At 44.7% G+C, this 16298-nt stretch overlaps 1 protein-coding gene across 2 annotated transcripts; it reads right to left on the bottom strand.

Annotated features, from left to right (window-relative positions):
- Positions 1-5539: 5539 nt before the first annotated feature.
- LOC125538513 (synaptonemal complex protein ZEP1) lies at positions 5540-14786 on the bottom strand. Of its 2 annotated transcripts, XM_048701797.2 has the most exons (20): positions 14535-14784; positions 14244-14439; positions 14091-14140; positions 12794-13001; positions 12595-12720; positions 12136-12234; positions 11359-12035; positions 10918-11166; positions 10695-10823; positions 10553-10621; positions 10347-10457; positions 9360-9467; positions 9174-9284; positions 9016-9102; positions 8616-8687; positions 8439-8531; positions 8221-8304; positions 8079-8141; positions 6817-6918; positions 5540-6004 (listed from the first exon to the last, which is right to left on the bottom strand). In XM_048701797.2, the coding sequence occupies exons 2-19, from the start codon at positions 14398-14400 to the stop codon at positions 6820-6822; spliced, it is 2592 nt and encodes an 863-aa protein (XP_048557754.1). In that variant the 5' UTR covers positions 14401-14439; positions 14535-14784; the 3' UTR covers positions 5540-6004; positions 6817-6819. The 2 variants fall into 2 exon arrangements, 1 of the variants encoding a protein (XP_048557754.1); XR_007296361.2 differs by lacking the exons at positions 5540-6004; positions 6817-6918; positions 8079-8141 and having other exon boundaries at positions 8242-8304; positions 8616-8738; positions 14535-14786.
- Positions 14787-16298: the final 1512 nt, after the last annotated feature.

Genomic DNA, 16298 nt, shown 5'->3' with positions numbered 1-16298 from the left:
AAAGAAGAAGATTACATCGAATAGATCTCCACAAGAGAGAGGGAGAACATTGTATTGAGATCCAAAAAGAGAGAAGAAGCCATCTAGCTAATAACTATGGACCTGAAGGTCTGAGGTAAACTACTCACACTTCATCGGAGGGGCTATGATGATGTAGAAGCCCTCCGTGATGACGGCCCTCTTCGGCGGAGCTCCGGAACAGGCCCCAAGATGGGATCTCGTGGATACAGAATGTTGCGGCGGTGAAATTAGGTTTTTGGCTCCTGTTCTGATCGTTTGGGGGTACGTGGGTATATATAGGAGGAAGGAGTACGTCGGTGGAGCACCGAGGGGCCCACGAGGCAGGGGGCGCGCCCTGTAGGGGGGGGGGGGCGCCCCCTACCCTCGTGACCGCCTCCGGTACTTCTTGGAGTAGGGTCCAAGTCTCCTGGGTCTTATCCGAGAAGAAAATCATGTTCCAAAAAGGATTTCTTTTGTTTGGACTCCTTTGATATTCTGTTTCTTCGAAACACTGAAATAGAAAAAAAAACAGCAATTCTGGGCTGGGCCTTCGGTTAATAGGTTAGTCCCAAAAATAATATAAAAGTGGAAAATAAAGCCCAATATAGTCCAAAACAGTAGATAATATAGCATGGAGCAATCAAAAATTATAGATACGTTGGAGACGTATCACGGCGTCGGTCTCGGTGTCTAGCGAGAGAAGAGGGGGAAGAAACAATAAATATTAAGCAAATAGATGCATAGCGATGCATGACATGACAAGTAGCGGTGCTAGGAGTGCCCTAACGCGTATGAGGTGGTACCGGTGAAGGGGGAAACATGCGGGAAAATATCCCCGGTGTTTCACCTTTTCAGACAAATGAATTAGAGGGGGAAAGTTGCATGTTTGCTATGCTAGGAATGCGTGACGGACGAACGGGTTGCGTATCCAGATTTGTCTCATCGTTCTGAGCAACTTTCATGTACAAAGTTTTTTCATCTGAGTTATGGATTATTTTATAATGATTTTTAAAGATTTAATTCATTTTTAGAATTAACAGAATTAATTTAATTAGTAAATGTAATTATGATGTCAGCATGATGTCAGGGTGATATCAGCAATCAACTAGTCAGTTGACCAAGTCAAACTAACGTGTCGGTCCCATTCGTCATTGCCTCAAACTAACTAAACCTGTTAATCAGACTAAGTGATTAGGTTAATTCATTTTAATTAGATTAGTTAAACAGGATTAATTAACTCATTAATTAATTAATTACTAATTTATTTATTTTATTTTTACTTTTATTATTTATTTATTTATTTTTAACAAAAATCGTTCTAGGGCGGGGCCCGTTTGCCATAGGCCCATAGGGCCTTAGCACGCACCGGGCGTGCGGGCGGCTCGCCTCGGGCGCTGGCGTCGCCCGCGCTAAGGCCGAGCGCGACCGAGGGGCAAGGCGAGGCTGCGGCCGGAGCGGGACTGAGCGGGCGTGGCCGGCGTGGGCGGCGGCATACGGCAACGGCGAAGGGAGGGACTAGAGCGGGGGCCAGCGCGTCGGCCGCGGGAGCAGATGGCCGCGGTGGCAGACAGGTTGGCCGCGGGCGGTCCTTCACAGAGGAGGCGAGCGGGGCGACATACGCGCGTGGTGGCGCGTGCGGGCGGTGACGGGGCGATGCAGAGCAGCGGCAGGGGCACGTCTGTGCGCGGACGCGGCTGCAAGCGGACGAGGCCAGGCGCGGCGCAGCCACGGGCGCCGGCGAACGGGCGCGCGCGGGGTGACACGTGCACCGGCGAGGCGTGGGGAGCACGGCGGAAGCAGCGAAGCAGCAGTGGCAAACAGCAGGCGTTGCCGGCGCATCGCGTGGCTTGCGGCGGCCAAGCGGCCAACGAGGCCGCGGAGGAGTCGCGGGCGCGGCGGGCGGAGTGCGTAGGCGCGGCGAGCGCGACGGTGCAGGCGCGTGCGCCAGCGCGGCGGCGGTCGGTACGACGGCAAGAGAGGGGTAGATGGAGGGGGTGGGGCGCTCACGGCCGTTGCCGAGTAGGGGGTCGGCGAGGCTCGACGGAGCCGATGAGGGAGAGATGAGGAGGCGAGGCGAAGCGAAGCGGCTCCGGCGAGCGACGTCCTTCGGCGAGGTCGAGGCGGGAGGCCCTTCCAGTTCTAGGAACGGGGAGGAGGATGAGGACGAGTGCCAGTGGGGAGGAGGCGGCGACGAACGACGAGTTCCGAGCGGCGGCGGCGGGCGCTGGAGGCCTCCAGGCGGCGTCGGCGGCGGTTCAGTCCCCCTGATCCAGATCTGGATCAGGGGGGGTGGCGAGGAGAGTGGGGGAAGTGGGGAGTGGGTTACGGGGGAGGTGGGGGTTATGGGGCGCCGGCTGGGCCCGGCCTTACTTGTCTATTGGCCAGCTGGGCCGAGGCGCAGTGGGGGGTGGGGTTTGCCTTCTTTTTTCTGTATGTTTGTATTTTATTTTCTTTTCTCTTTTTATTTATTTTGTTTCTTCACTTTTTATTTATCTTTCTTTTACTGTTTTATATTTTATTTTAGTTTTTTAAAATACAAAAATGATCTCTAAATTTGTGTTACCACCAAACGCACTGCCACAAAAAGTTTGATCCCTAATAAAATAGTTTAACATTTTATAAATTATAAAACGCATTTATTTAATTGTTTATGCCGCTGTTTAAATTATTTTAGTGCAATTAAATACTTCATAAAAGTGTGGTTTCTCCATCATTATTACCTATGCACTATCTGGTTCACACCGAACATTTTAGTTTTAATATTCGAAAACTTTTATTGTTTGCTAGATTCGAATTTGAATTTGAATTGGTTTCGAACTAACACGAGATTAGTGACAGTAATCGAAGTGACGTGGCATATTTAGCAGAGATTTACTGTAGCTTGATTATCTGGACGTCACATCATGGGCCTAATGGTGAAAGAGAGGAGGCAGGCCAAGGTGTGGCGCGCGCCCCCCTAGCCCAAACCGAATTGGACTAGGGCTAGGGCCCCCCCCCCCTTTCCTTCTCTTCTTCCTCTCCTTCCTTCTTCTCCTATTAGGACTAGGAAAGGAGGAAACCTACTCCTACTAGGAGTAGGATTCCCCTCTTTGGGCACGCCCCTTGTGGCCGGCCCTCCTCCTCCTCCCCTCCTTCATATACGGGGGAGGGGGGCACCCCATAGACACACAAGTTGATCTTTAGCCGTGTGCGGTGCCCCCTCCACAGTTTTCCACCTTGGTCATATTGTCGTAGTGCTTAGGCGAAGCCCTACGTCGGTAACTTCATCATCACCGTCGACACGCCGTCCTGCTGACGGATCCCACCCTCGGCCTCAGCTGGATCAAGAGTACGAGGGACGTCACCGAGCTAAACGTGTGCAGATCGCGGAGGTGTCATGCGTTCGGTACTTGATTGGTTGGATCGCGAAGACGTTCGACTACATCAACCGTGTTACTAAATGCTTCTGCTTTTGGTCTACAAGGGTACGTAGACACACCTCTCCCCTCTCGTTGGTATGCATCTCCTAAATAGATCTTGCGTGATCGTAGGAATTTTTTTTGAAATACTGCGTTCCCCAACAGTGCCGGCTCGCCCTCCCCAACCTCCTCCACAGCTTGCTTCCCCCCACGTGACTTGAGGGCGGCATATTGCACCTTGAACTTCTCCTCGTCCTTGATGACCCGAAAGCAATGGAAGAGGTTGAAGCACTTGCCATTGTGTTGGACCTTGAATGCCTCCAAAGCTTGAAATGGCTACAAAATGTTTCCATACAAGCATATGGGCAAATGAACACGCAAGCATGAACTTGATGACACAAAAGAGGGCGGCTTGCTAGCATACCATGTCTTGCATGCCGATGCTGCTCACAGGGCGGGCCTTAACGCTCTCAAGAGTGGCACAAAACTTATTGCACTCTTGTTGGATCACCCTCCATCGCTTGGAAATGGACACCCACCCGCGCGTGCTCACAATTTGGTAGGGCGGAAACTTCTTGCGCTCATGAAACTCCCGGTGGACACGAATCCAAAAAGTTGAATGCTTTTGTCCGGCGCCCGTCTTGGGGTCTTGTCCAATGTCTCGCCAACACTCGCAAAGAAGCTTGTCCTCGGCAGCCGTGTATGCCTTCGTGCGCTTGCTCTTGCGCTTCGAATTAGGACCGGCGGCTTGGTTGGCGAGCTCGTCCTCGAACAAAGGCTCCACTTCGATGTCGCACTCGTTCTCTTCCTCTTGCCCGTAGTCGTCCGGGAACTCGTGGTCGAGTGGGAAGCCGTCCAGGTCCATGTCGACCTAATCGCGCATGAAGGCCGCCTGATCGGGATCATAGCCAGCGGCCGGCGTGAACGCTCCGCGGCTGTCCTGGCTTTGTGTCTCGTCACGATCGTAGCCAGCGGCCGGCGCGCCGCCCTCGAAGATGAGGTTCTGCATGTAGTCCTCCTCAACGGCGGACGGCATTCCCACTCGTTGCCGCCGTGACGCGGGCGTTGGTGACCTCCTGCTGCGCGGCAGTGGCGACAGCGGCAGTCGCGTAGGCTTCATCCCTCGCGTCTGCGGCGTGCCTCCGGCTCTTCCTCTTGGCCGATTCCCTTACCCGCTGTTCAGGCGTCAGCGCCTTCTTTGGCTTGGGCGCGGCGACGGTCTTGCGCGGGGCACGAGGCTTGCCTTTGCCGGAGGGGGCGGTCGTCTTGCCGGACGAGGCGAGGCCGGCGGCAGCGTCGAGGTCGTCGTCCATGGAGGGTATGGGCGGGAGCGCGCGCGGGCGGGGGGGGGGGGGGGGGGGGGTTGGAGAAAATGGGGGGAAATGGTGGTGGCTGCCACCGACCGGCGGGCCCGGGGAGAGGAGTAGGCGCGCGCGCACATCCGCCTCGTGTCCGTGCCAACGCAAATCCAGCTCAAAGTTGGGCCGAAAATGGGTCGCCATGCGGACGCCACTGGACACGCTTCAGTTTGGGTCGGTGCGTTGGGCCGCTTTTTGTGTCCACGCCGACCCAAACGGACGCCAGCGGATGAAATGGGTCGCCCCATTGGAGTTGCTTTAAAGGACAGGTGGTTGATGTTTTCGTTTTCATGACAGAATCCGGTTCCTTCTTATCATAGTCTTTTGTGGCTATAGCATTATGCCAAATTAATCACATTGTCTTTCATGGCTATAGCATTATGCCAAATCAACCACAGCCAGATTTTGATTTTCAAAGGGATCTTGGCTTTCCATACATGTTTGAAAGGTCTGACAGGTTTGACAGTGAACTTGTTTTTATTATTCCATGTCCAAACTATTATGGTAAGGTTTTTACACAAGCTATTGGAGTTGCTCCTATATCATGAACAGTTTCGCTTGACAAAAAATGGCAGTTCACCTGTCGTTTACTGGAAAAATAGACAAGCATACAGATGCGGTCGGAGCTCGAATGCCTCCACACTCTAAGCTAGCCGTCCTGAACCAATCGCTTCCTCGCCATTGGAGGCTGGACCTCCACCAAAACAGCCCCAAGGCTCGAGCAGGACAGTGCGACAAGGACGGTCACAAACACAATAGTGAGGAACGACAGGAAGGCTGAGATTTCATGCAGCTCATGACCAAATGGAAACACACTGAATTTAACATACTTCCCCATCGAGGCATCTACTGCATTTATACACAAACAGGGTTCGTGGGTATAACGATCAGCGCAACTACAAAGCGACTAAGCCTAATATGGCAGCAGCAGCACAGTATCTTTCAGCCTTCTACAAAGAGCAGTCCAAAAAGGTATCAGGACGTTGGGCAGTAATTTCCTGTTGAAATTCTCTATTCCATAGATGACGAGGTCGGTTTATTTACACAAGCGCACCAGCGTACAAGATAACCACTCACAGTGCTCATCATAGAAATGTTCCAGACACACCAACGCACGTTGTTAACAGTCATATGAACACTGGGATGATCGGATATCATGACCAGGGCAGGCAGCAAAATCATCGATTAGACCTATGCAATCCAGATTACGTTTCCATGCTTCTTAAGATCAGCACCAATAGACGTGAGCTGCAAAATTAGGTGTAGTTTCAATTCAGGAGCAGTGAATTTATCTGGAACAGAATATAACATCAAACTTGAGATGCATATGAAACACCCAGCTCTTAGAAATGAAAATGGATCAAATAGTCAGCAAATTGATCATTCTTGTGCTGAAAAACAAAGGTAACTATGGAAGGCAATTACACCATCTATAAATGTATCAAAATTTGAAGACACATGTGTTCTAAAGAAAGCCCATAGGATACCCTCTATAGAGTACGTAGATTGGTTAACTACTGAACTAAAATACTACTCCCTCCGTCCTGAATTACTTGTTGCGGAAAATATACCTCTACACCGATGATCAAGTCCAGATTGTCAAGAAAATGTTTGCAAACCAAGAAACTATAATGCACTAACGGGCCATTCTGATCAGTTGTTGGCAATAAGCAGCATGGAAAAGTTTGTAACCCCAAACTGCAAACTAACCATGGTGCCATGGCGAAAATAAGTTGAGAGCGGTCGCTGTTAAAACAATATTTCTGGACTCAGTAAACTTGTCGAATCATATAACCATTTCCAGAGCATGATTACAGTTTATAGTTCAATATATCTATTAGATTTAAACACTACTTAGCACATCCATCTGTTGTACAAGGAGGTGATTGTATTCTTATTAAACACAAGTTACAAAATTCTAAGCCTGATTGGACGTACACTATTTCCAAGTGACAACTTGAATATTTAAAAGATGCAAATGTTGGGTGTGAGATTGCTATAACGCTGTTCTCCAAAAACGACGAACTGCAACAGTATTGCGGGATATTATTATGGTTTACCTTCTAGCCAAATGCATAAGGGTCATCAGCATATGGATTCAAGGAGCCCTCAGAAAATAATTCACCAATATTGGCAGGATGGGGACGGGATCCTGCAACAACCTGCAGAATGCCAATTCATAAATGTCAAAAGTAATGCAGAACATATGTCACGCAGAGAATCATCATGCTCAGAATGCTTGTCCATAGACAGTTTCTGAACAGATTTTTTATTGCAAAATCAATCACTGTAGAAAAGCAGAGCATGGCTAATGCTTTAAATTGTTTTCTTTCATGCTTACTCAGAACATTGCTAGATACAGTGGGTACACCAAGAGAAAAAAATGGTGATGTCACAAGAGAATAACAAGGAAACAAAGAGTGTGGACTGTGGAGCATTGGAGACTAACTGGTAAAAACACTCGAACAACATTTTCCTCACATTTTGAATGATATCACTGACTACAGTCTAAGGAAAAGTTGTAGCAAAACCTGGCTGCATTGCACCCCAGGCTTACAGTCTGAACTCTACATGGAGTGGTGTTCAATGTGCCATAGTAAATACTCCCTCCGTTCCTAAATGTAAGCCTTTTTAGACATTTCAAATGGACTATAACATACGGATGTATGTAGACATATTTTAGAGTATAGATTCACTCATTTTGCTTCGTATGTAGTCATTTGTTGGAATTTCTAAAAAGACTTATATTTAGGAACGGAGGGAGTAAGATGCATGACTTCTTAAGAGAAACACAATTAGTTACCATTCTTGAATAATCAAACAGAACATATCATTTAGCTAGGATCAGGATTTCAAGAAAACCAACTAAGATTATGTTTGTAAGAGCGTCCATATGAGGAAACATTAAACTGGAAAGTCTGTTAATACAAAAGTATTGGTTAAACCTTTGAAAATCAATACTGGGAAGTTGAAGTACACAGTTATCCTATATAACTAAGTAGTTGATCCCCACTAACATATTTATGTAATTAACCCTTATACAGGTTAATTTGATAAATGCCACTCCAAATCTGGCGATTCCAAGAAATGCCACTGCAATTTCCAAACTTTGAAAAATGCCATTTCCAGTGGCATTTTTCAAAGTCTGGAGTGGCGTTTTTCAAAGTTTGGTAATTGCAGTGGCATTTTTTTATGAATAGACATAATTGGAGTGGCATTTATCTAATTAACCCAATCTCTAATCAAATCTTACTGAAATATATTACAAGCAATTCCCGCAACAACGTGTGGGGTATCATCTAGTTTGTACTGATCATCATACCTTTCTTGTTTTTGTAACATCCTTGTCAACAGTATTTTGCAATGACTTCTGAGTATTCGGTTCCTGGATGATAAAAGACAGTATTAAAATGAATGAACAGGCAGGCAATCAAACCCAAAGAAAAAACAGGAAAAACTTGTACCCCAAACATGACAGTGCTCTTAGTTTTCCTGCGCTTTGTGATTTTTCCATTTGCTGTCTCCACTTCATATTCATGGTGTGTTACCTAATTAAAGGAATGCCAAAAATGGCAATAAAATACACAGCATGTAAAGATGCATTTTCAGACTAACTGAAAATGAAACCTAGTTCATACCCAAAAATGGATGAAAGAAAGAATCTATATGTAACAAAAATCACCTTTCTGTGATTAGTAACATCCTGACTTGCTTTCTCTACCTTCCTCAGTACGTTAGAAATTGGCGAGTGTATAACTCCAGATATGTTTATATCCTGAAACACAACAGAGAACATTCAAGTTTGAAGTTTCTAAAATGCGGGGCAATCAAGTTTATCGTTGAAGAGAAGATATCTTACCTTCCGTTTGGTCTCAGGACCTGGACCTGGCAACTGAAGCTGACTTTCTTTTCTGACATATGGATCTCTCCTCTTTATCAATGGAAGAGAGAATTTGTAACTTAATTATTTCATAATGAATGCCTACAAGTTAATTATGAGATGAACTAGAAAGGAAAACCAGCAAATGGCTAACATTATAATAGTAAAAGGGCAGGATATGGACTGAGAAACTAAGTGATCCTGCCCCAAAATAACGAAATTATAATAAGCAATTTTTCAAGTAGAACATATGCGGCTATTTTTTTCTTGAATTCTTAACATGCTTTGCCACCAAGCAACAAAAATTAAATAGATACCATATACACATTGCTTAGCAAAATAGTGAAATGCAGTTACCAGGCTTGACAAGAGCATATACCTTTTTAGAATTAACTTCCTGATCAACTTGTTGACTTTCGCCCATCACTTTCCACTGTAACTGTAATAATGCTCTTTGCTTCTCCTCCTGCACCAAACACTGTTCAGTATAGTTTCGATTCACAGCCTTCAGAAGAAAAAGGTGTCAAGAATCACCACCTTTGACTTCTGAAGCTCCAGTTCATCCTGTAGTTTCTGACAATCTTCTTCATGTCGAATGTTCACTGTTTTTATTTGAGCTTCATGCTCTTGTCTGAGCGACGACAGCCTCTACATTTTTTTACAGATTTAGTTAGTTAAAAAAAACTGACACTATCAAAACATCTGGTTCAACTTATGACTGACCTCCCTCAATTCATTCTCACCCTGAGAACGAATGCGCTGCAATTCTTCTTTGTGATAAGCCCGAAGAGTTGATTCCTTAAGCTCATTATCCTGTTGAATTCTTGCCACCTGGATATCAGGAAACAACCTCCGTTGTCATTTCAGGAGAAAAACAGCTCTGCTGTACATCTTCACTATAGTATGCAGTATTCCCTAGTCCTGACAGACTGACACCATGCAAACAGTCTTTTGGACAAGTGTATACTGGTGCTATAATGAAGGATTCTACTGGTAACAATATGATTATGGAAGTTCCAAGATTGACAGCAGCATTTTGAGCATAGCTCTATCTGTACCTATACTAAATAGCATCTCTGAACTGCTTCTATTGCTAGACAACTATATAAAGTGGTTTCTGGTAAATTTTCCACTTCAAACATCAGGTATTTTGATTGCTTAAGATCTCATGATGCTTTAAACCAGTCTAAAGATCATTAGTAAGAAGTATAAGAGCTTACAGAGGGAGTAATGTACATTGGTGAAATATACAGTGTGGTTTTCGAACTTTTCACCAGTATGTTACAGATAATTAAATAATAAAAGATAAAGTGGATGGAAATGTTACTCTAAAGCAGTTTGAAGATACTTTGAACTCATTTAGATGTCAGCGAGTACTTCCGTATAACTTCCTATACAGCTTACATGTCAAGTCTAATTAGAGCAAGAATACAAGATACCAAGAAAACTCGGCAGTTTTTTAGGTATTAAAGCCTCTTCAACAGTGAGCAACGTGCAAGAACAAACTTCCTTAGAAGTCTGACATGCGGTTATGTATCCATGCTATCTGAAGGCTAAGCTGAACCGTTCAGCTTACTTTGTTTACTACTCTAGTGCTAACATATTCCATCAAAATTGGTACATGCATTGTCATTATAACTAGATTGTGAATATTTATTTGTTTCAAAATAAATGTAGCCTTTATTGAGAAACCAAACTAGCTCTACCTACCACTGCGGCATGTTCCTCCTTAAGACGCATCAAGCACCTCTCAGATTCTCGCTTGTTCTCTAATATCTTTTCGTTGCATTTGTGCTCCATTTCCCTTATGAGTTTTTCTGCCTGAAATTCAGAACAGTAGGATAGACAGAGTAGCAATCATATTAAGATACCAAATATCTAGCATAAAGAACTTTGAAAGGGAAGAGATGATTTACCTTCTCTTTTTCAGCACTAATGATTTCTACCTTTTCTAATTCATATTTCTTACGGATGACATTGATTGCCTGGAAAATCATTTGTAGACTGTCATTTGTGATTCAGAAGAGAAGTGCTACACAATAAATAGAAATGTGATACCTGATCATTTCTGAGTGACAACTCTTTCAAATGTTTTGATAGCTCTATCTGTTTACCCTGAAGCATGAGATCGTACTGTTTTTTGGCCTCGGTAAGTTGACATTCTGTGGCAGCAAGTGATGCTTGGATCTGGGCAAGAGGTTGAAAAGGTTATATGTTGCCTACAGTTCTACACTCTACAGATCATTACATCATGAGATTGAAAGATATAATAAACACAAACCTGTAACTTTTGTTCCTCCAAACTCTTCTCTCTTTCTACAGAAGAAATATACAACTGTTCCTTCTCATCAAGAACACTGCGGAGCTCGCTGATCTGTTTTTCTTGTGTGTCAACCTGCTGGTCACGCTTAGCAATCTCGCTGTGCAGTGATTCTGTATCGTTAGATTTCTCATCCAAAACTGACTGCACTCTGCCTAGAAGCTCCTGATTATCTGATTCTAGCTTCAAAGTCTTCTGTAACAGCTCTTCCTGCAAAATTCCAATTTCATGAGTAAGGAAGAATACAAGTTAAATAGTACTACCTCCGTTCCAAATTACTCGGCGCAGAAATGGATGTATCTAGAACTAAAATACATCTAGATACATCCATATCTGCGACAAGTAATTCGGAACGGAGGGAGTAGCAGTTATCTGTTTATTCGTAACCAGCTAGTTGCGAACCTTCTGATTTTCAGCAAGGCTAGAATCCTCCAGTAACTTTTGAACTCTCCCTTGTAGTTCCGAAGATAACTTTTCTAAGGAATTCACATTGGAGGCAGATACTTCTGCTTCAGACTCCAGTCTTCTGATTTTATCTTCAGCCACTTGGCATTCTTCTACATGCTGAACCATAACAGCTTCTTGAGTTTTTTGTAACTCTGTGATTCTGGACTTCAGTTCTCCAATTTCACTGTTGAGACCACTATTTTCTGATGTCAAATCTACAAACTGGTTTTGAAGATGTTCCAGTTTGTCCTTAGCAGATCTTGTTATCAGCAGTTTCTCCTCTTGGACCATTCCATAGTACTTATCAAATGAAGAAAGCAATCTAGCGACATGACTTGACATTGATGCATGCTCTTTATCTAGCTCAGCTACCTTAGCCACAAAACTGCTAAGCAATTCATTAGCATCCTTATTGTCCTTGTACAGTCTTTCGACTTCCAGACTGTATCGCTGGTTCCTAAGCTCCAAGTCATTCTTTTCTTTTTCAGCAGATGCAAGGTTTTCTTTCAGGCAAATGCAAACATCTTGCTTTAGCTTTAACTCTTGCTCCATGCACTGCAAGCGGGAGTCAGCACACAATAAGCGGGATTTATTTTCTTCAACTGAACCCTCCAACTGTTTGATGAGAGAATCTGCATTAGAAAGCAAAGACAGCTTAATGCTTGTTATCACTACCGCTCGCTAATATGACTTGTCTCCTCAGTAAATTGGTACAGAAAAGCTAACACTTACCTTTTTCCTTTATGGTAGTATCATTTGCGTAAAGCTGTTCCTTGTAACTCTGATCCATTTCTTCTTTCTCTTGTTTGATCCGCAAAATCTCCTGTTTACCTGAGTAAATGGGACAGTTGACAATGTTATCACATTATTATGTAAATATTCCTGCTGAACATTTCACTATTGAGGGGTCAGCAAAAAACAGACCTGATGTGTTATCAATTGGGAGCTTTGCTCCTTAATTCAAAAAAAAGTTGTAAATATATTTAGCAGACTGCTAATTATTCTATCTATAAGCATATCATATAAATAAGCACAGAATTGAAAATGACATCAGAGTTTAGATGCATAAACAACAGTATAGCAGATAGGGGCACGCACATAGGCGATATGCAGTGTATAGTGGTGAGTTACCTAGTTGTCAGCATTCTAAAAGATTGGCACTAACTGAGAAGTGAGAAGAGACAAACCGACCTGACATGATGCTTTGTTCTGCACATTCCAGCTTTGCCGAGGAATCATGCAGCAAGCAGTTCAATTCATCTAAAGCTTTAGAGTTCTTCCCAAGCATCCCCTCGAAAAACTTCTTATCTTCCTCAGCTGCCATTGCATTGTTTTGCCAGTTAGAGCTAAACAACAGGTGTGCATGAGAAAATGCCACAAAAAACATTACCTCTTTCTGCCTGACTTGCTAACTGCTGCAGAGTTTCAGTTAACTGATCGCACAGCATCTTTGTTGAGGAAACTTTTGAATCTAGCCCCTGCCAGAGCTTCGAATCCTCAGTCTGCTTTACCTTAAGCTTCATGTTTTCGTTGACAGCTTGTTGAAGCTTTGCTTCTAACATATTTATCTGTTCTGTTGCTCTTCTCAGCTTGGTATGCTAAAGTTATATAACGCGTGTGCATCAGTAATAGGGTATTCTGTGAGAAACTAATTTAATATGTTGCTATGTAAAAATACTGCAATATGATATAATTTTGTTTTGTACTTGAGCCAACATGCCATGACAGCAGAGCACTGGAACATCTAAAGCATGAAGGGTGACTGGTAAAGTGGTAACCAAAATCTCATACATATGACATTCTGAATTTAATAGAACTAGATGCAACAAGCATATAAGTCATTGTGACACGGTGGTGATTATAAAGGACAAGCCTGTATTTAAATAAGTTCAGGACTAGCCATCAGAAATAAGCCCATTGAAATAAGATAAATGAGAAATGAGAAATCGGAATTTCACCTAATCTGCCATACGTTTAGCAGAACCTAAAGACGGAAACATATCCTATATTTTCCAGGTGAGCAATATACAGAGCTCCTTCACAAAAATAGGTCAACACTTTAAAGGATGGATACTACCAGAGAAACAAACACCGAGTATGCTTCATATAACATGCCATAGGTTTAGCACAGTTACATATATGTAACATATGGGGAAATAAAGGGAATCTAAACACCGCAGAAGGACGCATAAATCATGAGATTCAGACTACATATAACACATGCAGCCCCAGAACGATAAAGTTTCACATTAGTATGCTGTGCTACCACCTTTTTTGGTCTAGCATTTCACTGTCATGTCAATGTTGCATACATGATTAAACAATGGGTTAACAAGGATACTGCAGTTCATCTGTTTTGCACACAGAGTAATAAAAAACATCACAGGATCCAAGACAAAACGAGAAACAGAAAAACTACCCTTGTGTTATGCGAGCAGAGTAATACAACTGGGACATAGCATACAACTATGCAATTTTGGCATTGATGAACCAGAAGACAGATGGTCTTCAATCGGCTCCACCCAAACAGATAACAATTCTATGCAGAAACCTAATTAGTGGCACGGTGACAGGATGTTTGGCTAAATTTCAGAAACAATTCGCAGTTCATACAATTGAATGGTAGGAATTCGCTCAGTCAAGTGCCCGACAGATGACCAAAAACTGCATAATGTTCAGAAATGTACCGCCATTTCTAGATCAGACTTCACTGAAGCCTGCTCCTTGACTAATTTCTCTGCAAATAGACAGAAATTAAGAGGAATCGGGAAATCAGTGCAACGCACGAAATAAACAGCCTCCTCAATCAAAGCAGAGAGAGAGAGAGAGCAAATCGGTACCTGCTGTGATCTTAAGGTTGGCGAAGCTCCCGTATGTGCTACCTCCAGCATCCGACGAGGGCTTGGGGTTCGTGGCCTTCCCAGCCGTAGAGGTGGCACCAGCGAGAGATCGGAACCCATCGAGGCCCCTAAGCCCCGAGAGCCCTAGCTTCTGCATCCTGTCACCGAACCCTAGGTTTCGCCGGGGGCGGGAGAACTGCGGCCAGAGCAGGAGAGGATCTAGATGGTTCACCCCAAATTTCTGGAGGTCGGTGGAATTTAACTAGTCGCAGCATGTCGAAATGCTCGTACCTCGGGAACCAACGGATAAAACCGCGGGCGGGGTTGAGACAGCGGGGGCGCGGTGAGGTGTAGGACGGGAACGGCGACGGCGGAGGCGACGCGCGTGAGAGGCGGATGGGTTGGGGTGAGGCGGCGGCGGCGGCGGCGGCGGCGACGCTATGCTACGTCACGGCGACGGCCGCAGCACCGGGGCGCACGGGCCGCGGAGGAGTGAGAGGGGGGGAGGAAGGTACTGGACGAAATGGCGGAGAGGACGGTGGAGGGGATGGGTTTTGACTCCGCGCTACAGAGTTCGCGCGCTTGGCCGCGCGGCTCGGTTTTGGGCCTGTTGGTTCGTTTACTTCTTGTGGGCTTCTTTCGGAATACATTTCCGTGTCCCCTACTCCTTCGTGGGGTTACTAAAAGAACTCCTTCATTTCTCAAAAAAAAAACTAAAAGAACTCCTTCACCCAAAAAAAACTAAAAAACTCCTTCGTGGAGGAAAGCACAGGAAAATCGTTGCAACGAGAGCAATGCGCGTATGTCGGTTACGGTCACACGCTCCAGGGCAGCGATGTACTGTTATCTGTTATCTTTTTTCAGGGCAGCGATGTACTAGTACTCCCGGTATCAAGTCATGTTTTAATATTTGATATATCTGTATTTAGATAAATCTAATACAAGAATTTTGGAACGGATGAAATATTTTTTTTACAGCTCCCACGAAATGTTGGGATCTGGTTCATTGGGGCTTTGGAGGGAGTTGATTGGCTCATTTGTAAGTGGATGTATCGCTGTCGGTAGGCCCACTATAGTCGGTTGTGTTCGGTCTACCTCATTCACTCCCGAGCGCCCCTGCTAGGGTTTCTGCTTGCCACCCGCGCCCGTCTGCCGCCCTACCACCGCCGGTGGATCTCCTTTCCGGCGGTACCTCCTGCTTCGCCATTGTCGTCACGCTCCTCTTGGCCCGCCGGCATCATGGCCGCCCTCCCTCCTACTCGCACGTTGTCATCGAGGCTTCCCCTGTTCCTCTTCGAGAACCACCGATACGGTTGCCCCTGTCTCCATCTCAACATGGCACCCGCCGGGTTCGGGTGCAGGTAATGGTCGCCCAAACTCATACCCGTGTCATTATTTTTTGCCCATACCCGTACCCGTACCCGCACATCGGGTTTCAAACTATTTCCATGCCCATACCCGGCTGGGTGCGGGTAATACCCGCAGGTAAAAAATACCCATCTCAATCACCTTATCCAGTTCACACTTCATCATGTATTTTTCAACATTTACACATATATACCTAACATTTCGCATGTATACTTCAACATTCAATACATATATACCACATTTTAGCATTTGAGCACATATAGATGATGATTTGTTGCGCGATGGAATAAAAAGAATGATATTGATTTTCAGAAATGGATAGCAATAAGCACGAAATACATGGGTGAGTAGCATGTACGTGAATTTTTAGAGAAACATTCACACCTATTCTTTTTTTAATTTCAAGACAAACAAGACATATACGATTTTCTCTAATTTTCTTTTATTGAAGGTAATTTTGCATCCCCTTGTTCGAAATAATGAACCGAAGGAGACTATATAATAAGATTAACAGAACCGTGAATTCACAAAACAAGATCAACACATTTAAATAAGTTCATGCACATGCGTAAGGAGAGAGGATTTTGGGTTGAGGTTACAATGGCTAGGTTCCTTTAGTGAATGACACATGGGGCCTAATGTTAGAAGAAATTAGTTTATGGGTATACGGGTACGCGGGTGCACGGG

This window comes from Triticum urartu, chromosome 2A, assembly GCF_056163025.1.
Source record: "Triticum urartu cultivar PI428250 chromosome 2A, HENAU_Tu73, whole genome shotgun sequence".
NCBI lineage: Eukaryota > Viridiplantae > Streptophyta > Magnoliopsida > Poales > Poaceae > Triticum > Triticum urartu.
Note: the sequence above shows the minus strand (reverse complement) of the source record. Positions and strands in the feature narration are given on the sequence as shown.

What these genes read in the sequence shown, in the direction of transcription:
- LOC125538513 (XM_048701797.2), bottom strand. Translation starts at nt 14,400, where the DNA reads ATGCAGAAGCTAGGGCTCTCGGGGCTTAGGGGCCTCGATGGGTTCCGA. An exon ending in TTAGTGCTGAAAAAGAGAAG is followed by an intron (nt 10,458 to 10,552) that starts GTAAATCATCTC and finishes TCTGAATTTCAG; the next exon opens with GCAGAAAAACTCATAAGGGA. An exon ending in ATGTTACAAAAACAAGAAAG is followed by an intron (nt 6,919 to 8,078) that starts GTATGATGATCA and finishes GGCATTCTGCAG; the next exon opens with GTTGTTGCAGGATCCCGTCC.